At 38.4% G+C, this 27,065-nt stretch overlaps 1 protein-coding gene across 6 annotated transcripts in view; it reads right to left on the minus strand.

Moving 5' to 3' along the window:
• Positions 1-15,796: 15,796 nt before the first annotated feature.
• MAP3K7 (mitogen-activated protein kinase kinase kinase 7) overlaps positions 15,797-27,065 on the minus strand; it is a 46,164-nt gene continuing 34,895 nt past the window's right edge. For all 6 annotated transcript variants that reach the window (XM_084203415.1, XM_084203414.1, XM_084203413.1 and 3 more), the window contains 4 exons: positions 22,387-22,495; positions 19,577-19,638; positions 18,900-19,015; positions 15,797-16,856 (listed from right to left, as the gene is read on the minus strand). In XM_084203415.1, the coding sequence (XP_084059541.1) occupies positions 16,676-16,856; positions 18,900-19,015; positions 19,577-19,638; positions 22,387-22,495 (468 nt within the window). In that variant the 3' untranslated portion in view covers positions 15,797-16,675. The remainder of the gene's footprint in view (positions 16,857-18,899; positions 19,016-19,576; positions 19,639-22,386; positions 22,496-27,065) is intronic.

A 27,065-nucleotide genomic window follows, 5' to 3' on the forward strand; every position in this document is an offset into this window, starting at 1 on the left:
ATGCATTTTGATTTTAATGGGATTTCCCATTTCTTCTTTTTCAACTCTCACATCAAAGTCACAGAAACCAGCAATTTTTCCTTGGGTGCCAGCCTGTGGTGGCTTCTCCATCATGTGGGGAAGCTTGGCCTTAGGCTTCCACCAGGGCTGAGTTCTCTGCACAGTGCCTGACTGCAGGCAATGAAATATGTGAGAGAGTGAAGTTGTTTGGGTGAGGAAGACACAACTTTTGTTATTGCTGTCATTTTTAATATTGGACTAGAACAAGGGTAGCAACAGCAAAATTATTTCCATTTTTTTCCTAATCAGATGCCATAGAAGAATCAGAGATAATTATGTGAAAGCTTCCTCTCAGACTTCACTGCTGCCCTGGAGTGGGCTTTAGATTTCACTTTTTTAATTGTTCTAAAATTTTTATCCAGTTTTGTACTGGCATAACTTGGGAGACATCCCTGTGCCAATATGTCCCTCTGCTCTCTGCTGGGGTGCCTGGTGGGTGCCGTGGGCCAAGCCCATCGTGCTTCTCCCTCTGCAGGGATGCATCTCCTGTCACTCCTCACTCTCCCATCTGACTGAATTTCTGAGCTGCATCCTGGTTAACACACAAACACAGAGGGACTCCAGGCATGGGAACACGGCTCACAGGAGCTGGAAGTGCTCCACTGGTACAGCTTATAATGAGATCCATCTGGAAGAGAAGGCAAAGGGAGCACTGGCTGGCAGGGCAAAACATTTTCAGGAGTTGTCATCTGGCACAGTGCCCTTACCTTCCCCCGATGGGAACAGCCTGTCTTCATCAGAGAGGCATGAAGGCTTCGTCTTGAGTCACCAGTGGCATCAGTCTCCAAAAATACCTTCCTGCTTCTGGCACAGCCCTGGTTATTAGGTCAAGCACATTCAATACCCAGTAACTAATGCAGGAGTTTGGCTGTGACACATGCTGATTGCAAAAGGCTTCACCTGATGAAGAATTGCTCAATTAGTTAATGAGTCGCTCTGAAGGAACAGAGAGTGGCAAAAGACCAGATTTTGAGGTATTGGCTGCTGCTTCTGGAGCGACAAAAATCAGAATGTAAAATGGTGTACACAGAAAAGTCAGGCTGTTTCCAACCAGTGTACTTGTCTCTGAACCACAATGGGGGGATCAGGTATGACTGTCTTTTCTTTCAAAAAGGTCTCTCCATCCCAGCAAGATCCATGTTCCCAACACTTATGCTCCTTTTTATCCAAATACTCCTCTGGAGGAAAAAAAAAAATACTTTAAAAAGGATTTGGCAAAAACCCATCCAAGAACAATACACCAGCAAGCAGAAACTTTGGGACCTCACTTAGAACAACATTTTTATTGCTTCTTGAATTTGTGAGGTTTGTTTCCCACGGCAATGGGGCAGCACCATAATGCCTAGCTAGGTAGGGATGATGCCACTTGCAAATTAGCATCAACAACCGTATTACAAAAATTGGTTTGTCAGATGCTTATACAGATGTTGTAGCTCCAGAGCATTTAAAGAGGCAAAGTGTAACTCAACAGCTCCAAATTGGCTTTTAGAAGGACTGTGCTTAAGGTTCACCAAGAAAAGCAGCACAAGCAACTCTTCTGAATAAGCAATGCTGCTACACCTAGTGATGCTTTAGCCTCCTGCGGTGCCAGATGTAGCTAGTGTTTTACTATTTCTTTCTTCAAATAGCAGTGCTCAGGGGGGATAAACTTTACTTAACCTAATTAATTTTAATCACAGCTTTCAAATCTCATACTGTGCAAAGAATTACAAATTGGAATACATTAATAGAAGCCGTGGTTTATGCTGCAAGCTAATCGGGAAGTATGCATTTACATTTTCTGCATGAGTTTGCAATTACCATTAAAATAAAATTCAGTTATGTCCTTTTAAATTACTAAAATGTGAAGAACAGATTGAGCTGGTCCCATTTGTTGTAGAAAATTACTTGAAAATGGACTAGATTTCAAAAAATTAAATGATTCTTAGTGAATAAGAGGCTTTAGAAAATGATTTCCAGTCGTCTAGAGTTAAGGTGCTTCCAGGCATTCAGGTTTAAACAATCTTTCTTTAAAAATAATAGATTGCCTACCTACCTGCTTCAGTAGAGGTTCATGGAGGGAACAGAGAGAGTTCTCCCAGGAAGCTTTGTCTATATCTTCCTTTAGGAGTAAACCAGAGAAACATCTCAGCTGATCACATGCAAGATCTCACTCCAAAATACCACAGTACTGAGCACTAGGTTAGGAAATTTTCTTCCCCGTGGGGAGGTTCCTTTTCATGTTATGAACGAGGGGTGGGTTGGGAACAAAAATACCCCCAAGTACTAAAATGAAACATCTCTGGATTATCGTTACAAACATGCAACTTCTCCGTGTGTCTTTGAAATTGTAATTCTGGTAGGACCAGGCAAAAAATTGTACCCGCACCCAATGATTTAAGAGCCTTTGTCCCATTTAAAAAGAATAAATTTATGCACTTGGAAGACTGATCCCTCTGGCCGCTATTGTCACTGGGGCCTGTTCCCCAGTGCTTGGCTGTGAGATCACTGGACTACTTTTCAGCAGTACCCACTCTTGTATCTGGAAAGTTAGGTGCCAAATTCCTGTGGTCTGTGTCACCCCAAGGCTGAGGGCACCAATGACCCCAGAAGAAGTAATAATAGTGAGGCCCTGGTTTTGCTGATACACTTGCCAAAAGACCTGGATTTTTTAAATGGGATTGTTACTCCAGATAAAAATGGTTTGGCCAACTGGCACTCATCCTCAAAAGCAAATTGATATTTTAGGAATGCAAGTCCTACCCACTTCAGTGAAATGTAGGTTTCAGGGTGCCAAACATTGTGCTGAGCATGGAGCTCAGATCCTGAAGTCATTAAGTTCTTTGAGAAAGTGTTATCTTGTTAAAAAAGGTCTCATTTGCTAGAAAAGTTGAATTGTTCTGACAGGCACATTGTCCTGAGGAAAGCATAGGGGTGCAGTCTGACAGTGTGCAAAACTGGTTTTAATATAAAGCTTTACATGATAGCGACAGTGTTCAAGAGAGTACAGCAGTGTTTGTATTTATTTTCTGGCATAAACACGCTGCTGCAATTTTCTTTTTCTTTAAATTCAAAATCATGTAAAACGAGCAGGGCAAACTCTAGAGGGAAAACCACAGTGTCATCATAGTTTGTACAGACACAAAAACAGTTTATTATTTTGTGTAGCAGAAAAGTCAAAAAGCACAGCTTTGAGGAAAACACAAGCAGATGTATCTACTACAGATGACAACCTTTAGCTAAGTTGTAAGCTCCATGCTTATTGAATAATTGATATTACATCAGAACTTCAGGAAAGCCTTTTTTAACATGCTGAGTTTAAAAAAAATAATGGCTTGTCATAATACTTTTTTCTAAAGCATAATATAAAGAACAAACACGGACACAGAGACCAACAGGATGGAACATTTCCATGTTATTAAACAGATCACTCTATGTAAAATAGCACTAAACCTCACTAAAATCTCTGGAAGAGGGAAATTAACCATGTTTTCATGGTGAAATATCACTTCAAACTTGTATTTGCAAGAGGAAACTTGCCGAGGGTTTATACTCTTTAAAAAGGCAGCCTAAATGCTCTGTAGAGTGCTCATAACCACAGAATGATATAAGTAGCTTTAAAGGAAATGATGAGCTGATTCTTAACTGATGTAAATCACCAGAGCTCTGCTAGAGTAAATGGAAATTTATTCAATGGACAATTTTAATTTTAAATAAGATACAGATTGCAGATCCACCAAACTAGTTTCCATATACTTTCTTTAAATTGCAATGAGAAAAGGAAAATTCACTTTTCCACCCTTCCAGTTTCCGTAGGTGACTGTGAGACTGTGTGCTCATTTGGCAGAAGGAAATGTAAAAACACACCTCATTTTCCTCTCTGTCACGCTCCAGTAAATCTTTGGTAAGTTTAAAAAGGTTGCAGTGCTGCAAAAAGGTAGTCAGAGGCAGCATGTAGTTAAACGCAGAGATGCTTCACCTCCAAGTGATTCATCTGCATCTTTTATGCCAGGTAGGAGGATGAGAGTCGTGCAAAAGTCCCACTTCTTCCCTCTCAAGAGCCCTGCCCACTGCTGAAACAGAAGCTGGACTCCAGCAAGTGCTTTTTGAGCTTCTCAGGGTTAAAAGTAAGTGGCCACTATGGATATGGAGGCTTTCATCAGGGGTTATCATGGAGCAAGAGAGCCCTGCACTTGTCCTGCTGCTCTTTGGCAGCTACTGCAAATACTGCAAGCATCCTCAGGTGGTTTCAAAGCCTACTCTAGTGATTCATCTTTGGGCCTAAGGTATTGTGCTGTGGTTTGGTTGGGTTTGTTTAAATGTGGAATTTTCTAAACCAAAAGAAACACAAAAGGTATTTATGGAAATAAATACAGGTTAATTTCAGATACCTCTGAGATTAATGCTTCTTAATGGCTATAATCCAACTTTTTTTTGAGTTCAAGCCTGTCCAGCTACAATCAAGATCAGCCTAGATTGTAAGCAGGCTCTTGGTAGCAGCTGCAAAGCCTAGCCTCTTCCCAAGAGCACATTTTCCTTGTTCTTACACTATTAACAATGTCTCATTTTAGACACAAAAACCCCCCAAACCATTTTGCACCCATTAGAGATGCTTTGTGCATTGACTAGGTTCTTCATGTGATGTTCCTTCCCAGCAATTCTGGACCATAAGGAGGAAACCACTGCAATTCCCATTTCCAAGTGGTAAAGTAGCTCTCAGCACCACCAGCTGACTACTTATTGCATTTTAATTAGCTTGAGAACGTTCCCAGGCCGCTGCCTTGAAATGAAATGTGCACACAACTGAAGACTTGCTCATTGGCAATCAAATTTTAAAGTTACCAAGCCTGCCGGGTTCTCTTTGCACAGCAAAGCCGCTTCTTCAGAAACAGTGACATCCCTCCAGGGGCAAGAGGGAGAGAAAAGGCCCTATTTTTGCATAATCACAGTTTTCAGCAGTACAAAATTCACTGTTCTTTGGGAAATGGCTAGACAAAAAGTCTTAGTAAATATGAAATCTTCAGTGCCCTGGCATGTTAACGCAAGGGAAAAATTGCCTTGCACAAAAGAGATTATGAGGGCTATTTGGCACCATTTCTCTGTCCCCAGGTCATTACTCAGGGTCTCATCACTGTTAGAAAGCAGAATGCCATGGTTTGAAGGGCTCTGTGAGCAGTGTATCTCAGAAAAGGGGCTTTGTCCTGCTCAGCTCTCCTTCTGCAGAAGCCTCTCACCTCCAGGAAATCCAGGTTATAGCATGACGTAATTTAGCCCCTGCTGGCAGTCTCAGTATTGGTTAATTATTTTTTTCAAATTTATTGCAGATCCAGCATAAATGCTGTGTCTTGGCTACTGCAAAGCTGACACCGAGGAATTTTGCAGAAAAACTACCGGCATTTATGATCACTTACATAGTGAAAAAATACTGCTTTTGTGTACTAGTGCGCTCAATTAAAAAGGAGTAGCACAATTTTCTTTTCCACTTTGCCTGAATTGAAAGGCTAACGTGTGTCTATCATATATTTATCTGTATGTATTGGCAAATAAGGTCAATGATCAGGTAGTTTAAAACTCATGTGTGCCCATATCCAGTCTTACAACAAAGATTACAGGTAGAGGATGACCTAAGGCGTCAGTTAAGTTTCAATGATAGAAGGATATGGGAAAAAGAAACCAGAGCTGGGCACAAAGAAGACATTGATCAAAAAATTGACTGATCTTTCAATCTTTCAATCACAGTGTAGGGTATAGGTGGCACAGGCTGTGGGCATGTCCTCTGGACAGACATTGGCCTTGGCTGGCTCTCTGGCCAGGAACCTCGAGGATGGGTAAAGAACCCCAAGCTGAGCGAGCACAGAAATTTCTGCAGGACTCAAAGAGGTTCTCCAGGAAAGGTCAACTCTCCTGGCAAGAGATGGTGAATCAGATCTTCACTAACACAGCAATGATACGCCGAGAGCAAGCACAGAACAGTGCCATTCTGTAGTGTGCTGGATTCTGGTGTGTGCTTTGGATTACTGCATGAAATGCTGGCATTAATATTTTATTTTTACTTTTTTCCAAGTAAAGAGAGTTTGACCTGGTTTCTTAAGCCAAGTAGGCCACAGTTCTTTCAAAATGATGGGCCTCCAGGGAACCAAGTGTAACTGAGCTAAGTCAAGAGACTCCCGCAATTTACTCTTCCGTAGAGCCCTAAAGGTTTTCTGCAGATGTAAGGAAAACATTTATTTATTTAATTCTTATTTGCTCACTCACAGGCATCACAAGAAAGAATTCCATTTTTATTTACAGCTTTGCAATCACTGCTAGATTCATAAAAGAAAGATGATCTTATGTTTCCTGTGTTCTAAATAGCAGAGAAGATAGGATTTGGGCTTGGTGAGAAATTCTTTCTTATGAGCACTGCATGTGGAGATACAGCTTTAGGCACATTCTTTCCTAACTGCACAGCATTTAAATGTAATTAAGCACAGTCACTTGTACCAACCAACATCATGAAGTATATAACAAAACAGATCTCTGTTAAAGTCTTCCATCAACAAAAAATGATACCTTAATTTTAAAATTATTTTGCAGAATTTTTAACAAGTAATAATGTGCTTGATTTAGAATATCTTACTCTCTCCTTGAACTATAAAGTTCTTTGAGGCATTACCAAAAAGTTGTCTCTTAAGGTTTTTATTTCTTTAACAGTTATGATCTTGAACAAAATTAGGCACAGTCAGCTAGTTTGTCGCTAGCCTAAAATTCATGGACTTTTATTAAAGCCTTTTATCTGTAGGAGACACCTTATCTCATACTGATATGTAATTTCATCACCCACCCTGCTATGCATACCCAAAAGATGTGCCCATTCATTCAATGCCATCCCACTTTCACAATGACAGCTGACCTGGTATGTAATTGGTTTATTTCCATTCACATCAGCTTAATCAACGCAGACAGTTGAGAAATTAAATATGTACCAAATCCTCACTAGCTAAAAGGATGTTTCCTGCCTAGCTAAGCTAGATCCAGGAAACTTCTCCTGAACTCTGCTGCTTAACTGATAATTATTCAGTGACAGAATCACTGGAGCCCACCACATACGTTAATGGAATGATAGGCAGGAAACATGAATCTTATGCTAAAATTCTTACTCCTTTCTGGAAGGTCAGCTGTGCTCCCTTGGGCCTCTATTTTTCTATAATCGTGCATTTTGGAAAGTGATTTGAAGCTTTCAGGTGAAAATGCTCTGCAAGTGTTATATATCAGTAATAAAATAGGCCTAATGACCACTTATTTTCCCTTAAAGGCTTCCCATGGAGCCAGCATCAGCCATGGAGAGGGCTCTGCAGGATTTTGCTGGTTTTTTCACCCTAGGAATCATTGTAAGATGGGCTCCAGTTACTAGTTTATCTTATTATAAGCCTGTGCTGAGACTTGTACATCTAAGTACTGGTGAAAATGCAATCACCAATGTAAATTTCCTTATTACTTATGCTCTGTGCATTGCCAAACAAGCTTTTGCCTCCTGGTTGCTGCAATGACATTTTTCACAAGGCACTGCTGCCTGTGAGACCAGATGACAGTGCTAATGACCCATGTCCTTGTTCTCTGCTTCCCTTGCTTACGCCTCTTGTTTCTCCACACTCAATTAAGGAAAAGGAATTGAGGTTAATATTCCCATCCTTGAAATTAAATCTACCCTTGCCCCACAGTGCAATTAATGAAAACAACTTGGATACAGAGCCTTTCATCTCTAGTTCACTGGTTTATTTAGTAGGAGTTGACAATGACTCACGTCATTAATTTGTCTGCTGAGTGGCAACCACAGAGTGAATTAGTGATGTTAGCTGGGATTGTAGGCATAAACCTTGCAAAATCAGTGCCACGAGTTAACAGCCCTGCTGCTCTTTGAGGTGAGGAGTTGTGGTGACTCTCAGACTTCTCCTTGTGTCACAGGTCCTCCTGCAGCCTGCCTGCAGACGCACAAAGGATATGCATGGCCTGTGCTGCTCTCAGTAATACTAATTCTAGGGGTAATTAGATAAAAATGGCTATTATACATAAAATATTAGCCTTGGTCCAAATAACAGGGCAAGTTATGCTATGCACTCTTACTATGAGAAGTGTTAGTTATATTTAGCTATTAAAAGATTTTAAAGTCCAAAATAATGTTCAGCAGCAGAAACACAGCAGATGGGTCAAAATGAGTGTAGGTATCATCTCTGATTTTCCTCACTGGCAGATGCTGATGACTGGGGAGTTCTTGAGGTATTCACAAATGCTAAAGGCACCTGACAGTAATCTCTCCTGTATCCACCTGTGTAGCCTCACTTGTAAGGCAGAGAGAATTATTTTCTGCACCATCCATTTCAGGACTCTGAATTAGGCTCACAGCTTGATTTACCATAGAAGAATATGTGTCTCCCTTGCCTGAAGCAAGTGGGAGGAAGTACCTTTGTGAATACTTCTACCAGCCCTCCAGCTACCTTTTCCAAGGCTGAGCTCTGGGAAAATGGTTGGTATGGGAAGACTAGCCACATGCTGAGTAGAGACAGCACCATTCTTCTGTTACAGTCAAAAGGTCTTGGCCAGCTCTGGTTTTCTGGGAGAGTAACAATACCAGACCAACTGACAGAGCAGAATAAAAGCAAATTTTTCAGAACAGCATCTCTCTGTACAGGTGTGAGGGCAATATGTGATTTACTTCCTTGCCAGCCAGTTTTAGACATCTGGAATAACATGCCAAAATTGGAAATTCATTTTTCCTCATTGGCATTTTCTTCCATTTTCCTTGTCAATTTTTGAGATTTCAGCATTTTGTTTGATTTCAGAAATGAGCTAACTAGTTTTACTCTCTATGATCCCAAAGCTCTGCTTTTCCCCAGCAGATAATTTCAATATCCAGACTAGAAGTAACTGTTCAGGCCAGGGAAGCCACAGTGCTGGCTAAAAACTTGCAACATCAACACCAGCCATGAGACTGGCATTCTGCTTGATAAAGATATTCTGAAAATCACTCATTGTGAAATCTGTCCCCAAATAAATCAAGTAAGGGCTAAACCTCAGTAGAATAATTTTCTTTAAAATTATGTTTTGCTACTTTCCTTAGCAAAAATCTAAACTCTGTACATAGAATCCCAAAATCATAGAATCATTTAAATTGGAAAAGACCTCAAAGATCAGGACCAACCACTAACCCAGCACTGCAAAGTCCAACATTAAACCATGTCCCTAAGTGCCACATCTACACAGCTTTTAAAAATCTCCAGGGATGGGGTCCCAGTCACTTTTTTGGGCAGTCTGTTCAACACTCGACAGCCCTTTCAGTGAAGAAATTTCAAATCTAAACTTCCCCCTGGCAAAACTGGGGGGCATTTCCTCTTATTACGTGTGAGAAGAGGCTGAACCCCACCTGGCTACACTTTCCTTTTCAGGGAGCTGTAGAGTGACAAGGTTCCCCATGAGCCTCCTTTTCTCCAGGCTAAGCACCTGCAGCTCCCTCAGCTGCTCCTCACAGGACCTGTGCTCCAGACCTCTCACCGAACCTCATGACAGAAACTAAGCTTGTAGGAGCTGGATTGAATACAGAAAAGCTGTGTGCAATTGGTTATATTTACATGTTTTCTCACTCTGGGACTGGGCACCAGGGAAGGAAAAAAAAAATCACCAAAATCTGAGTTTTCAGATGATTAAAACCAAGTTAGATTCTTAATGGTTATCACTTTTTACACCTTTTGTGATTTACCACAACAGGATTTTATTAAAAAATATCTTTACCTGAGGTCCTGCTCCAGGAATACATATTCCCTCCTCCGCTTTTGTTTTGCTCTGAGGGGCAAATTCAGCTGTGAAGGCCAGGTGAAGGCTGAGGTTTATCCAGGAGGTGCAGATTACATGGTCCTAAAACCACTGAATTAAAGCAGCTGAGACTGGAAACTCAGTTCCACCTCTAGCACTTTTTGGGGAGATCATGGCATAATATGCAAAACTATTAATAAACCAGCCTCATTCATCTCCCTAGCTGTTTTGTTATGGCTATTCCTTTTTTTTCCTTCTTCCTTTCAGGTCTGAGAACTCAGAGTCCTCAGGGAAGCAACCATGAAAGCCTTTACCACTTGTTTCACCACATGGTTCTTTTGGTCGCACACTCAGAGAAGGGCTACAGGTGTACTTCCCTGATCCAGAGGTGTGGGATACAGTGCTCTCAGTGACCCTCACCCCAATTTTTTTTTCTACCCCAAAACAACTAAACAAAATCCTTCCTTAGCCATCTCTTTGGAACCAGGGTTTTTGATAAGCATACAACTGCCACCCTAAATCTCACACTTCAGAGCAGCTTTGGTGTCTGCCAGCACCCAAGGACACCCAGAGGGGTGGCTAAAGGCTGCTGATGAAAAGCAGCAGCCCTGCTCTCACCACCAGCCCTGTGACCTCAGCCACGGCACTGTGCTCTGGTGCGAAGCACAGCGGCACCGACCAAAAGGGCTCCTGGTGGTGACTCTTCTTCTGAGGTCCCATCTGAGCACTTCCCTGACAGAAGCAGTTTGCTCCCAGACAGCCCTCAGAGGATGAGCTGTATTATCTACACCTCCTACCTCATGAACAATTCCTGGCTGTGCCAGGAATTTGCTAATGATGAAGGTGATGTAAGAAACGTGAATAAGAATCTGACTCACATGTGGTGGCTTTGCAAATATGGATATCCCCACAGGATGGGATGATTTACTCCCTCTTTTAGTCTAATCTTTGTAACTTTGCCTGGTTTTGGAAGGGAATCTGAGTAGTCTAAAGCATCTACCATATAGATACAGTAGCAAAGCTGCATGAGGTGTTCTCCATTTCTTAAGTACCTGTTTGGCCACCCCTCTTTCCACACTGCAGGAGCTATCAGGTCAGTCATGTGGCTTTGCACATCACTCAAAGGTGGCCACAGCTGTGACATTTACGCTGCTACTCTTAATGAGAAAGAAGGGTAACAGACCCAGACAGAGCTCTTTGCATATCCACTTCATCATAGAATGGTTTGGGTTGGAAGGGGCTTTAAAGGTCATGAAGTTGCAACCCTCTTGCCATGGGCAGGGACACCTTTCACTAAACTAGGTTGCTCAGAGCTCCATCCAGCCTGGCCTTGAACACTGCCAGGAATGGGGCATCCACAACTTCTCTGGGCAACCTGCTCCAGTGCCGCACTACCCTGTGAGCAGAGAAAATGTAAAGATTATATAATCTCCAAGCTGCCTACAGACAAGAATTTTTTTCTAATTTTCTGGTATAAACTAAGATTTTGTTCCACAGCACATGCTAAACCCATAGATTATATGAGTGCAAGTCACCACTCGGTCTTTTGCCTAATTACCACAGGAGAGCAGTCTGCATGCAGTTCCTCCATTGCTTTTCCTGTTCAGTATCAGTGGGGGAGAAAAGCATGACCAGGCAAAGGGAAGATCAGTGCATTTTTACCAGGCTGCACATCAGGGTTAACAGATTCACAGAATGGGTAAGGTTGGAAGGGATGACAGTGGATCACCTGGTCTAGGCTCCAAAGGTCTCCTAGACCATGCTACTCATGATTGTATTCAAACATCTGTTGAATATATCCAGTGAAGGACACTCCACACTGTCTCTGGGCAGTCTGTTCCAGTGCTCAGTCAGCCACACAGTTAAGTTCTTCCTCATGTTCAGGTGGAACTTCCTGTTCATCAGTTTCTGTCCATTGTCTCTCTCTCTCCTATTGTTTGGCACCACCAAGAAGAGGCTGGAAACACCTTCTTGTCACCCTCCTTTAGATACCAATACACACTGATGAGACCATTCTCAGTCACCTTTTCTCCAGGCTAAACAGGCCCAGCCACCTCAGCCTTCCCTCATGAGAGAGATCCTCCAGTCCCATCATCATCTTCACTGCCCTCCACAGGACCTGCTCCAGTAGCTCCATGTCTTCTGTACCAGGAGCCTAGAACTGGACACAGCAGCTCACCAGCACTGAGCACAGAGGAAGAATCACTTCCATAAACCTGCAATGATTTTTCTAATGCACCCCAGGATACCACCACGCGCCTTCTTGGCCACAAAGGCATTGCTGGCTCACAGACAGCTTGCTGTCCACCACATCTTTTCCAATGATTCTGTGATTCTATGATGTGCTCCTCTCCATCCATCTGTAAAAAGAAATGGTTCCCAAGTGCATGGCCGCCTTTATTCAAGTTAGAAGGGGACTACTGACAAATTATGTGGAATTATGCAGACACAAGCCTGTTGTATCCTTTAGAGTATCTCAAATTTTTAGCTACTTAGTGTAAAGCACACAGCTATGAACAAAAATCTTTTCTTCATTAATGCTTGTTTAGGCTAAAGCCCTAGGATTAGTAGTGCTACAAGTATTTTAAGACAGTATTTTATTAATAATTAAAAATTCAAACTACTTAGTCTAAATTCCTTTTTGCCCTTTCATTAAGTACTGCTCCATGACTAGAGAGATGTAGGTTCAAAGTTAAAACATTTGTAGCAAACCTCTCCAAGTTCAGTAGAGGATGTGAATTGTCCCTGCAAGAAGCAGGAAACTGCTACACAGGCACAGAAAATAACTCATGCACTCTCACACCTCCATTTATCTGCCTCTAAAGAATGTGATCTTCACAGGCATAGAATATCACCCATCTAGTGACATTACTGAAGTAAATACAAACTAAAGAAAGCTTTGATTTTGGAAAAAGATATCTATCAATTCTGATTTGATATATGCAGCTGTGTTCAGAATCACAGAATCAATGAGGTTGGAAAAGACTTCTGTGACCATCAAGTCCAACCTATGACTGAAGCCACCATGTCAACCACACCATGACACAAAGTGTCACCTTCAGCCTTTCCTTAGGCATCTTCAGGGACAGTGACTCTACCACCTCCCTGGGCAGCCCATTCCAAAGTCTAATCACCCCTTCTGTGAAAAAATTCCTCCTAATGTCCAAGCTAAATCTCCCCTGGCATATTTCAAGGCTGTGTCCTGTCCTGTTGCTGGTTGCCTGTGAGCAGAGGCTGACCCCCACCTGGCTGCATCCTCCTTTCAGGTAGGGAAGAACACACAAACACGTAACACTGCATATACATCTACACAGGTTTGCTTTTCTAACATCTGCTTGTCAACCAGCTCACCAGGGATATCTCTGTTCTGAGGGGTTGGGTGTGCCACACCTTTTCCAACTTTCCTGGCAAGTTACAGCAGGGCACCTGAAAGGATCAAGCCGTTCAGAACACTTCAGAACTGAAGCATAATTTTGTGATCTTTACAGGCAATGAGACACTTCTACGGGTCATCTGTCTCTGGTATGGCAGCAGAGCCTCTCAAGCTGTAACATTCATTATGAACAAACAGACAAGTTACAGGGAATGGAATTTTTCTGACCTGAACAACACTTTTCTGACCTGAACAAGCATTTATCTCTTTGCACTACATCCACAAGGTAGATGTGGCATTCTTAAAATATCTTTATACTCAGTTATGAGTAAGACTGTTCATCCTACACCCTAGTTCTGCATACAGGAAGGAACAAGCTCATAGCAGAAGAATTTTTTTTCAGCAGTGGGAACAACTGCACGATGATTATCTTCCACCCAGTGTGGGATTCCATGAGAGATCACGGATGCTCTGGCAAGTGTTGGGGCATTACTACATGTTTGTGGAAGTCTCTCAGCTTTTATTAATTAGACTCCTGACAAAGCAGTAAAACCCTGTAACAGAAAGCCACACTGTTCATTCCTGAATCATATGAAATCATTCACCATTTTATGTACAAGTTTTGAATTACAATCTTCAACTCCTCATCAGAAAAAATAACAAACCAAAAAGCCTAAAAAAGCATTTTTTGGAAGAACTGCATAGTATACAGAAGCATACTTCAATTACAAAATATCTTACAGAACACAGACTGTAACAAAAAACAGAGCCTGTTACCTTTTCTGAGAAGGCAGTGCCCAGCCCAATCTAGATGTTTCACCTCCATTATTAGAGGACCAGCTTTAACTGAAGAGTACATGAAAAAAGTTCCTGAACAGTCCAAATAGTTTAACAGAAAAATAAAAGTACATTTGTAAACAACTTTAAAACAAGAGCCTTATGAAAACAATAAAGGTCACTGAAAGTTAGGCTGTTAAACTCTTCTTAGCCCAAGCTGCCGTGTTTTACCCTTAGAGTTTTTTTTAATGATAAAAGAAATTTTTTCATATGGAAAACCTCAGTGAGAAATCTGGGCAAGTATTTTTAAAATTTTTGGTAAAATTAAGAAAAGGACAATTTGAAGGCAAAAAGCCAAACTCCAAATTCCTTTTGAAAATTAAGAGTGTGATAAAACCAAACTATTGATTGAAGCCAACAGTGCATGGTAGCACCGCACTTACTTTATAATCTGAGACCCTTTTTAATGTAAACCCTGGAAAATCACAAACAACTGCTAGAAATTACTTTTATATTATGTACCATTAATTTATCACTGCATTCACTTTCATTATTCAAACCCTGCCATAAAGTGACTTTTCACATACAGCAGATTGACCCTAAGCATATCTCTTTTCCTACACAGCAAAAATGTAAAAACTGTCCTGAGAAATGATTTTGTGTATGTAACTATCAATGCCTCTGAAGTTGAGCATCAGTATTTATGCTGTTCTACTTAATGCTTCAGCATATGTTAAGTAAGCTGCTGATCACCGAGTGTCTCCATTTTGGTAGATAGACAGATGTATGTGAACAGCAATGCTTTGGATAACATGTGCTATTCCTAATACTAGAGTTATTTTCTCCCTCAATTACATTTTGCTATAAATATGTGTGCCCTTAAGTTGATCCCAATATCAGTTTCAGCTAACTAATCAAATTATCTGTTAAGGTTTTGGGAATGAGAACCCTTCCTTTATTTAAATAAAATGAGGGAAAGGTTTCTAACTCCCAAAACTTTGCCAACAATAGATTTATTTTCAAGACAGGATGTTTAGTAAGTTGTTCATCCTCTTTGCTGTTCACAGATAAGCCCAACTGTACTGATGGTTTTTATCAAGTAGGCAGAAAGAGAAAGAAAAAATAGTATGAGGTTTTATCCCCTTAAGGTTTTTCCAAGTTTTGCTCATGGGTATGAGTAAGTATTAATTTGAAATAAGTGTACTTCAAATTTCAGATTACTTCTCTTTTATTTATAGGGTGAAGTAGCTAAACTTGAATCTCCTATTTTAATTTTGCACATAAGTGTTATTAAAAACCTGCCTGTAACTGAGAACATCAAGAACTTATGTATGTATGTAAGGAGCAATTTAGCATTGTATATAGAAGTGCCTCCTTTTTGTACCAGTTAAAAGTTAATTCATAATCCAAATAATCAATCTGCAATGTAAACAAGTAATTATTTTCTCCTATGTAATAATGGCAAATATCAACACTGAGCATTACATATTCCACTCCAACTCATTAAACGCAATTCTTCAGTCACAAAGGCAGCAGGCATTCTGTGATGAACTTCCTTTGAGCTATGCTCAAATGAGCAGAATAACTGAGATTCCTGATGGAGATCTAAGCTATTTCCCTCATTTTCTTAATAGTTTCCACTATTCACATACTCAACTCCATTTTATAATTTGCTATTTAAAATAAAGTAATTTCCTCACACTCTTTCCCCACTCTATCCAAAACAAACTTATTTACATTTATGGTAAATCCTTTTCACCAAATAATTTTAAGGAAAAAAACCTCCTGAAACAAAATCAATAATGGAGCAAAAACATAAAGGGAGCAAGTATTTCAAGTACTGTATTAATTTTCTTTCTGAATTTTCTTCCAAAGATTCTACAGGGACAAGAGTTTTAAAAGTTTGAAACACACTTTTACATACTTTTGATGATATCTCTTTTATGCAAGGGACCAATTCTGTCCAGTGATCACCTTTCTAACTTTTGGCCAGTATTTAAATGAAACTGCATGTCATTCACCCCCAAAAAGTAAACAAAATACAGCCTTTTACTTCAAATATTTTATGAATGCAAGATTACAAGAAATATATTAGTCAAAATGCAGGGCTATCAAGCACTGAACTGAGAACGCTGGCATCAGCTTGCCTACCATTTTGCATGTGGAAAAATACACTGTTTACAGGTAAAAGGCATCACTAATGCATCATGAATTACTCTGGTCAGCCAACATCACCTCTGCAGCTTGGTGCATGTTTCAGTTTATTATGAAAATAATCATCATAATAATAGTTTGAGATGAAACACTGGAACAAAACCATTCTTAAACAGGAAAGTCTTTTTTTTTTTGCTCTTAATGAGGCAACACCAAAAACTAAAAATAAGTTCTCACAATTTAGCAGCCTCCTCAACACTTGTTAGGCTAGCCTTCACACAAGGAGCATGCAAACAGCCACTCTTCTTGCTTTAAATTGAGGGCCATTGGTTAATTCAAGTCACTGTTTTTTCACCCTATTCAATTAACCTGTTGAACTGGATTTCACCTAGGAAAAAGAAAATTAAATGATGTTAAGTGTAGCAGACACATACAGATCACACCAAGAAGCTAACACTCATGAGCTGTCATAATAAGGGGTAATAATGGCAATAAAAAAAATCAGTCTTTTCTGTGCATATTTTTCATTTGAAAGGTCCCAGGAAATCATGATGTGCCTGGCCGCTTCTGTTGCTGATTTCTGATGACCTCTAATTGTTTTTTGCATTGCTGATAGTATGTTGAGAGACTTTTGTTTTCATCTAACAGCTTTTTATGTTCTTGTACCAGACGGGATGTGTTTTGCTGGTCTTTTTCATCCTGGTCCAGTTCTGCTATTAGTTCTTGTCTGAAATGAAAACAAAATGTCACTGTCATTTATATTCTATTTTCATTTGTTTGTAGATGACTTCATATGTTTCAAATCAGTATTTGAGTATCATCTGAACTCACAGCTGGTCATATTCTGTGCAAAAGAAGTTGACAAAAGAATGTTATTCTTTAATGTAGTCTGGGGAAAAATTCCCTTCCAAATCAAATCCACATTTAAACTTTAAAACAGCTGAGGACTGAGCCTCAGTCTCTAAAACTGTCCTTTAGATAACGTCTTTCAGATGTAGTTTTACAGGTCACAGATAGATACCTAAGGAGCCACACAAAATTTTATTAATATATTCAACTCCAATTTTATATATCTATATGTACATTTTAAATCTCTAAAAGGCAACCTCAAATACAAAATTGCAGTAATTTTTCTAACTTTTTAGTGAATTGCTATTTTCTATCTGGACTTGAACTTATTAAAGCAGTGGAAAAGTAAAATCAAGGCAATTACTTCTGTAACTGGCATTTCCCATTATTTATGCTGTAAGTGTTCAACATGTTTTTTTAGCAAAGATTTTAGAGGCCCAAATACACTGATAATCTTGCTATAATTTATTCTGCAAAACTGATGTGGCAGTTTGTTTTACTATTTTGTTATGAGGTGACAAGAAGGCAAGTTGCCAGCAATATTTTTGCAACAAAATAGCAAAGGAGAAAGTTAATTAATTGTTGCCATATGGTTTTTAATTACAGTTAAAGAAAATTCAGTAATTATATGAGGTTTGAACTAATCACTACCTTAACCAGCATTAAATTCATCCATCACAACATCTTTTTTTGTTTTAACGTCCATGGACAATTACATTCTGACTAAGAAAAAACAGTTTGGAAGAAATGTGAACACAAACTTCTTAGGAAAAAAAACTCCAGTAGTAATCTAAAAGTAGAAAATTAACAGTGTTGAAACAAATATATTTAAAATAATTTATTGACCAGTGGGGACAACATAAATAGAATTGAAATTAAGATATTAACTCTAGCATCGTTATCTCCTCATCCAATCTAAAAATCCTAGTTACATGTGAAAAAACCAACTTGTTCACAGAATACTAAGCCCAAAGTGAATATAGATAGGAGTTCAATCTTACAGTAACATTTTCCTCCCGTTCTGTATGCTATATCTACTGTACAAAAGGTACACACATTTTTCTCATTATCTAATCCACAAATACCAAGGCAAGATCCCTATTAACAGCTGCCAGTGGCTCAGACACTGGTGGGTCACAAGCTGATTATTTGGTCTAGTGTGTGACTCTGAACTGGTCCCCAGCATCAGGAAACAGAACAAAACAGAACTTGTTAGGAACTCAAATTCTGAATGAGCAATAATTTTTGACCTTACATAACAACAATATGTGCAGCTGCTTTACCTATACATGTAAACACTGCAAGAGGAAAGACTTCATTTCCAACACACAAGGAGACGGCACAAAACAGCTTTTAAGCATCAGGTCCTCAAGCCACGGCAGAAAAATGTAAGATGAATGTTGATAATATAGTTGTAAATGCAGGGCTTGATGAAAGTCAGAGATAGGATTAAAACTAACTGCAAAATGAGTAACACTGACATATTACCCAAAATTCTGTAATCCGTTAACTAACCAATTATCTATAAATTACAATTGAAAATACTTTAATGGACAGTGTAGCAAATTAAATTCCAAGGTTCTTTAACAGTTCAGGCGTTTCATTTGAGATGATAAAATCAAACATTTCCAGTTTGTTACTACTTATGTAGTACTTGTCCAGTCCTAGGAGGAAAGTCTTGATATTGATTAGAACTTCCAATTACCTGCTCTAAATATTTCATCTGTACTGAGCAGCCCAGTATTCCTGAGTTTAAGCTTGGAAAATAATTATGCCCTATGAAATGTTACTTCATAAAGCCCGAAATAATAGTCACAGTGACTATTATTTACTTTTTATTATGTATTTTTATTATTATACAGAGATGTTGTGTATAGGAAAGACATGGAAGAACAGAAAAGGTTAAACACATTTCACTTACTTCCTCTGCAACAGCAATGCAATTTCTGTCTGAACTTTCATATATTCTTGTGCCATTTTGCAGTGCTGTTCAAACACAGCCATAGATTCTTTGGAGTTTGGGCATGGTGCTAGAGGCTGAAAATAAATCAGACATGTAAAAGACTAATGAACTGATATCTTAGTAAATAGTGTGTTAGAATGTCTCTGCAGTGTATTTATAACAGTCTTTTAAAAACCAGTAAGCCTTTAAAAATAAGTGTTAAACCATCCCCTGGAAAATATTACTGCACCGATGTCAAAGTTAACTCAAATCTGAAGTTTTTAATCTGACACTTGTCACAAAAATCAAAGCAATGTTCAATCCCACACACAAAAAATGAAGTGTATACAACAATTTGGATACATTTTGTATACAATTTGATTCAGTAACACTCAAGCAAATAATGTCTTATTTTGACAGTCAAACTCAGCTTACATTTGGTTTTAGGGATCATGTTTCCCAGGGCTTGTTTTTAATAGCTTCATCAAACCTGAGTCAACCAATCTCAGATTACATAATATATTTTTTTAGCCTTGGTCAAAAATTAGACAGAACATAAACCCAGGTAAATATGTGGCACTATATTTTGCAGCTCCAAAGTCATATGTTAAAATGAAAGGCAAACTTGAGAATCTAATAAACTGTATATTTATTACCTGTAACTGATGATCTAATGTGAGATATGCCATTGGGATGGAGTTATCTGACCCATTGGTCTCTGTAAAAATACCAAGAAAACTTTAATGTATTTAAAAAGAGTTAATTCTATTCTTACAGGACAAAAACAAGAAGTCTAAGTAATTACACAATACACAATCTGAATGTGGATAAGCAGATGGAAATAGCAGCGTTCCAATCCCAAGGCAGATGAATCATTTTGTTTTTCTGATAGTTAAGAACATCAAAAGTATGGTCTATCACATCAAGAAAAAAAAATTATGGTTATCAACCTACATTTCTAGAAGCCATGTAACAGCACATAGATTTTAAAAATACCATTTTTGTACAGTTTGCAATCATTTCTGTTTATAAAAAATTTGCCATTTCATTCTTGTTTATGAAGGATCAGCCAGCCAGCCCATGCATCTAATGACTTTAAAATTAGAAGCTGTGCAAATCAGCTCTGCCAAAATAAAATAAGCACAACCTCCTGCTCAGTTTTGAAACCTGCTCCCCGTGAGGTCTCTAAGTATCTTCCTCACAACATGCTCTAGGGCATCTTCTCTGCTCCATATAGATACTTTGTGGGTAGCAAGGAACCCAATAATCGGTCTGTCTCCTGGGCATGGCTGCTCTCTTCTTACACTGCAGTTGCTCTGGATTTCTCTAGAGCTTTCATTCCAGATCTAGTATGTTTCTGCATTCTTATCTTTCAGTAGCCCACAATCTGGGGATCACACGGTTACTGTTAAGCTTTAAGAGACACGGGAGTAAAGACACATGGAGAAACTACTGATTTTACAGCCGCATAATTGCTACTAGAGGATTATATGGAGGAGGGTAGGTGGGAAAAAAAAGGGGCTGCTTACCCATACCCCAAAAGCACCTGCCACAGAGTAGTCGTGGTAGAGAAACTAAGGTGTTGCCCTCAAAGACTATGCTATTTCCAAGAGCAGCTTCAAAAGGAAACAGAAATAAGAGGGTGGGAATGGAGAAAAAGTGGTTAAGTGTATGCTTGTAAGGAAACTGGAAGGTGGTAAAAACAAAAAGGAAAAAGAAAAAGAAAACAACCCTAAAACCAGAGACTTAATCACCACGGTATCGTAAATGCAATCAACATGAGAAGTCCTTCCCTATATTAGACTATTGCCATATACGGATATTGCGACAATGAATTGCAATGCTTCAAAAATACATCAATACATGTCAATGCTTCAGGCGACATTCCCAAGTGTTTCAGCACCGCGTCACAGAGCTGCAAATTCTCCTTGATTGACCAGATATGGCTGTATCCTTGTTTTACCACTTTGCTTCATTAAATTAAAAACATAGCATCTTTTACAGAAAACCAAAATTATTTCTCTCCTCAGAAATTTGAATAATTCTTTGTGCACGGCCTACATAAACCTAGCAAGAAAAAATACACATATGGCACATTCTGTATTTACCTGAGTATAAGGCAACCAATTTCTGTGGGCCAGAAAACAAACTTGACTTTTAGCTCCAGTGCTGCATTTAAGACCAAAAACTTGGCACAAACTTTTGTTTCACTGGCTTACAATTTGCAACTTTTGGTTCCCAATGAGCTCTTGACTGGGTAAGAGCTTGCTTCCAATGTGAGGCAGCAATTCCCGTTAGTGCTCACTGCCTAAAGCAACTCAGGGTCCGTGCTGCAGCAGTGGGCAAGGGCTTGGGAAAGTTATGAGTGACAAGGCACTGACTTGTGGTCAGGCAAAGCAACAAAGGACAGAAAGAAGAAAATAGGGAAGCAAAACACAAGAGTGTGTTGTCCTCCCACTAACGCAGGGGAAAAAAAAAGTACATCTTACATAATCACCTTATATTTGGTAAAATGCAAGTGTGCAAATATACATACATAATTATGTATATATACATATGCTTGTGTGCAAGAGTCAGTCACCACGAGTCGCCATTTTGCAGTTGGTTACAGGAAAAGAGTCTGATCATCCAGATGAAAAGATCACAAAAAAAAGATTACAGCATCTGAGGCACTCTGAAGTACCATCTTGAGACTAAATTTAAGATTCAACATGTACATTTTGGTATCAAAAAGGTAATTTTTACTTATACTCTAAAATGGAATTTGTGGGGCTCCATTTTTTCCTGCATTCCAGTATTGGTTCTTTTCATAACAGAATGCATTATGACTTTTTAAATCAAACTGAACTATTCAATTATCTTCATTCTTAAACCTATTTCATAACAAAAGAACAGTGATGCCACAGTAGAAGTATTTACAATGTTTCTACAGACACGTTAGTGCATTTAAAACCAGCAATTTTGTGTGCACATCTACATCCTGCATAAGCAAAATTACAAGGGATGGTAAACAGGAGTAACCTACTCCAGGTGATACTCACCTACATAACATTTAATTCCAGATGTCAGGGCAATGAAATCTTTAAATGTGCATTCAAAATACAACTGGACAAGACTAAAATGTCCCAAGATGTCTATTCCCCTAATTCTTCAAAACCACACTATAGTAAAAAATGACTGCTAACAAGATGCTCATTAAGTATTATTATCACTGCAATTTACAGTACTTTCTTACAAGCAAAATATTTACAAGTTTATGTAATTTACCAATCTATAAATAAGTATTCTTACAGTGTACATGAAAAACAAGCAGTAATGTAATGATTGGATTTAAGCAGAACTTAAAAAATTAATGATCTTCATTGCTTGCTTTTATTAATGTCTGAGCACACACTCCATACCACAATTAAATAAATATTTAAATTTTTTTACAGGCAAAAAAATTATATAATAAACAAAGGACTACCTGCATCATCTGGTGTCCATGGATTACGTGCTGGCTTTTCAGAGGTTGGTCCCGAGGTAGTGATCATTCTCACACTAGGACTAGATGATCTACTGCTGTTTCTACTCTCCTGAAATGACAAAATAAAACAAATTGACAAGTTAACAGAAGATTTTTTGAGAAGATCATTAAAAAGGAAAAAAAAAATTGAAGAAATCTAAACCTATAATCCTCCTTAAAAATACTTTCCCTCCTCAAGCTTTTACCCTGAATGCTCTCCTGATGGTTTGGTCAACTTTAGTTACATTGCAGGGATAATTTCATCCCCATTTCTTCTTTACTGTGTAAAAGAAATTGATACAATTTTGCTATTCAGTATAACAAAAAAGCAGTGCTGAACAGTGTGTTCAAAATCTTTTTAGAAAATCATGACAATATGTCTTGGGATTTTTGCACCATCATTCAGTGAAATCTAGCAGCTCTGTAACATAAAGAGGAAATAAAGTTTGTTTCCAGTGTTTAATCAATGAATGGAACTACATTCAGTGAAAGGAACACTCCTCCCCCTAACTTTCCTCTCTCTGCTCAAACATCTATAAACTAACATTACATTATACAGCCTACTAATTGCCACCATCAGCCTCCCATGGCTCACAAACATACTACCCAAACAAAGGCCTAACCCCCTGAACATCCATCGACCAAATCTCCTCCCCCCTACCAGTCCTCTCATGCTGACTCCTACCCCTCATAATTATAGCAAGGCAAAACCACCTAGAACAAGAACCTACCAAGAACCCACAGCTTAGTAGCTGAACTGGACTACCATGTATTAATTGACAGTTTTCTTCTGGTTCCTCTGTTAAGTCAGAGGTTATGTGTTAATCTTCAGAAAATGTGAAAAAAGAGCCTAATCAAAAGGATCAGTCAATTGAAGCACATCAACCAGAAAATTAGTACGTTCTCCTTCATGAAGCAAATTAAGAACTAAACCAAAATTCTGAAGGTTGTTTTTTCATGTACTGTTTGACTTTTCTAATCTTTTTTTTCTACCAAAGCACAAAAACACAATACACTACTAAGCTGCTTTTTCAGAAATGTTATTTACAATGTATGTGTTTCTATTTCATATACCTCCTCAGTGACATTAAATTAACACAGTAAAGGATTTAAGACTGTAAGCCCCAGCAAGTTTCTCAGAAAAAAATGAAGTAAAAGGAAAGATACTATTAAAATACAACTATTTTCAAGACAGTGCATTTATCATGAAATGATTCATTAAATGACTCAATTTTTCAAAATAAGCACTCAAATATACATTAACTAGAAACTATATTTCTTTATGCCTTTATTTCCAAATATCCTACTTTAACATTCAGCATTCTGGCCCAGTAATGATCCAAGGAATAACAAGATTATACACACTGAAACATCCATTATTTCAAATGCATAGTCTTTCTTCTGTGATGTTTATTAAGCATTTTGTGTTTTATGTTAATATCTAGAAAAAAGACAATAAACTGTAAAAATAATCTGGTTGATATTATCAAGATGATGGCATCAAACATTTTGAAAAATCTTTTCTATTGGAGTCTTTGTTGACATGAAGTAAGGTTTAAGTTGCTGAGCTTACTGTTAATGTCCTCAAACATGAATGATAAACACACCCTGCTGATGTAAAAGATCAGAAGATAGAGAAAGCACACAGCATAAAAGTCCTTTAAGCAAAAAGAGATTTGTTGAGTATCTATAGTGGATAGTGAAAGGCACGTGAGAAATACTCTAGTTACAGTAATTTCTCAGTGCATTACCAGGTTGTTTTGGTCCACCAACCAAAACCACATTTCTTTGATATCATTATTTACATGAAATTCCGTAGATGTAGAAATGAAGGAATCACATCTGAAGCATATCTAAAAAGCACTATGAAGCTGAAAGAAGTTTCCCAAACTGAACACTGGTTAGATTACAGTGTTTGAGTGTGTGTTGAGTGAGATGCTTTAGGACACCTGCATGGCAGCTCCTCTGACAGATAAAGACCATTGTCTGGACTTATCAGTTTCTGCTACCCCTTCATCCTTGCCTCCTCCAGACTTGCTAGCAGGTTACTTTTAAATCATCTTTGCCAGGTGGTCAAACCCACATTCTTAGCTTCCATTTCTCAAAGACTTAATGTCTTGAAAAGCGGACGCACTCTGAGTAATAATCTTCCCTGAAGCTTAATTTAAATAGGCAACAAGATTTAAAGAAATCATCATTACTAGTCCTGTTTCTTCATCTCATCTGTGAATTTTAACTTGCTGTGAAAGGGAAGAAAAAAACCCGAATATGCATCTGTGACAAATTTCACAATCTCATGGACAGAATGATTCATCTGTGTAATATCAGATCCCCAAATTATCCCACTTAGCTTGCATGCATGTGTACATTCTGACTTTGTTTCTCAAGTGTTCATATCAGTACATGGCTTTCTTTAACATAGTAATTTTTTTCACTTCAAAGTAAACTGTAAAAGTTATGAAGGCCCAACAACAGCGATAACACCTCCTCTCCCCCAAAAACCAATAATCCCAAAACAAAACAAAAAATGTTTAAAAGAGAAAGTAGGTAGTTTTGGTATTTATGGTAGTACTGTGAAAGATGAGTACAAAACAACCAAACCAATAAAAGACACACAGGCAAGGAGGTGGATACCACACTGAGCATCAGATCACACCTGCAGATCTTGGGTCATTATGCCAGATATGTTTCTCAGTATCCATATAAAACATGAAATTTTGTAAACATCCCATGCAGTATAAATAACAAATTGCTATTTATATATAATCCTCAAAAATATTAGTAGTTGCAGTTAAGAGACTGCACATGTAAAGGTGTTTAGACAAGAGCAATAGCACTAGACAGATGACACACTAAAATGTTTGTAAGTGCATGTACAGGGAAATAGGCAGAAGAAACAATTCCATTCAAAAAAAAAAAAGAGAAATTAACAGAGCATCACAGCTTATAGACAAAACCAAATTTGATTTTAGATTGAGACAGTTTTGATTTTAGAAGAGACAGTTGCATTAGTGATGCTTAGATCACTTGGAGTAAGGACCAGTCTAAGGTCCCCAAGTGCTAAAATCTGTGAAAATTCAGACCTGAACACGTGTTCTCAACACTAAATCACTCTAACAGCTGATCAAAAGATGGAAAACCTTGACCTAGCAAATTTCCTATCTAAACTGCTGATGCTGAGTTGTAAAACCTTCTGGAAAGCATTGCACTATTACTGTCTGCTATTCAAAACACCAGTAAGAGCAATACTGTTAAGACCTTAAGCGTCTCAACAACATAAACATAGTAATTGTCAGCCATACAAGCCACACCAAGAAATCTTCCAAGAGCACACAGACATAAAATAGACATAGCATCATAAAACATACAAGGTGGTCAAATGAAAACAAACCAACAGGTACACAGGACCAAGACTCTTGGACTACCACTTTCAGGTAAGCACCCAAACTTTGGTATATGCATTATTAAATATTTATTGAGTGCATATATAAATATATATATAAAAAATTAATATTATATATACCTATATTTGATTACTTATATACAAACCTGGTGTTTTCCTTCACCTTAAGAAAAATTTCATTCTACATTGGAAAAACCTTTCTAATTAAAAACGCGTAGTAGTAACAGAACCAGTTTCTATAGACACAGCAGCAATTTTCAGGAAAAATACATTCAGTAAAAATATTTCTGATCAGTTTTACTGTGTCAAAAAGTTAAAAGCCAGAGAAGAGGCACTGTGGCAATCCTTCAGTTTTGAGTGGGATAGGGCCTTTCATGGCCTGGGTGAGGGAGCAGAGGAGCCATGGCTGCTTGGTGAAGAAGGCTGTGCCTCAGAGTGGGTGTAAGGGAGAATGGAATGCGGGGAAGAAGGATGTTCGCAATGAAGGGAGGGAGGGGAAGGGGATTTTCACATTAGAAAGGATACCCTAGATATGGTAAGGTCCATATGGGGAGACTCACCAGAGCTATGCCACTCAGATGTTTTTTCTGCTTTGGCTCATAGATTGCTTATATGGATAGTAGCTCAAAATTTCTAATAAAAAATCAAGACACTGAGGTCAAGATGCATAGAAACCCATAAAGATTAATCTTAAGTTTTTAGCCATAATTACATCTCTGTATCTTCGTTGTTTTCCAATTTTCTTTTAATATACAAACATGTGTACATCAAAAGTTAGCATTTGTTTCAGCAGACTCCTCTATTTCTCCTCACAGAAAAAAGGGGATAAAAATTCATTATTTGTTTATATGGACAGTGCAAAAATATCTTTGAAACTGCATTTTTCATGAAACATTTTTCATTTAACATGCATGAAACATGCATGTTAAAATATTATGTTTTCCAGATTTTACCATGTTTCCAAAGAAACTGCAGGATAGCAACAGACAATTGTAATTCTTCCACTTACATTTCCAATTCATACACAATCAGAAGCAACAAAGTAAAATATGACTCTGATACTTCTACCACAGGAGATATTGGGGAGGTAAACATAAAACAAAATTTCTGTATCCTCCTGTTCACAAGGACAATTTAGCTAGAACACCCATACAAGCAGAAGAACAGCTTTCAAATGAAGATTATTATAATAGTTATTAAGATATGAAGCAAATGATGAAAATCTGAAATATCAACC

Source organism: Fringilla coelebs (assembly GCF_963513975.1).
Source record: "Fringilla coelebs genome assembly, chromosome: 3".
Lineage (NCBI taxonomy): Eukaryota > Metazoa > Chordata > Aves > Passeriformes > Fringillidae > Fringilla > Fringilla coelebs.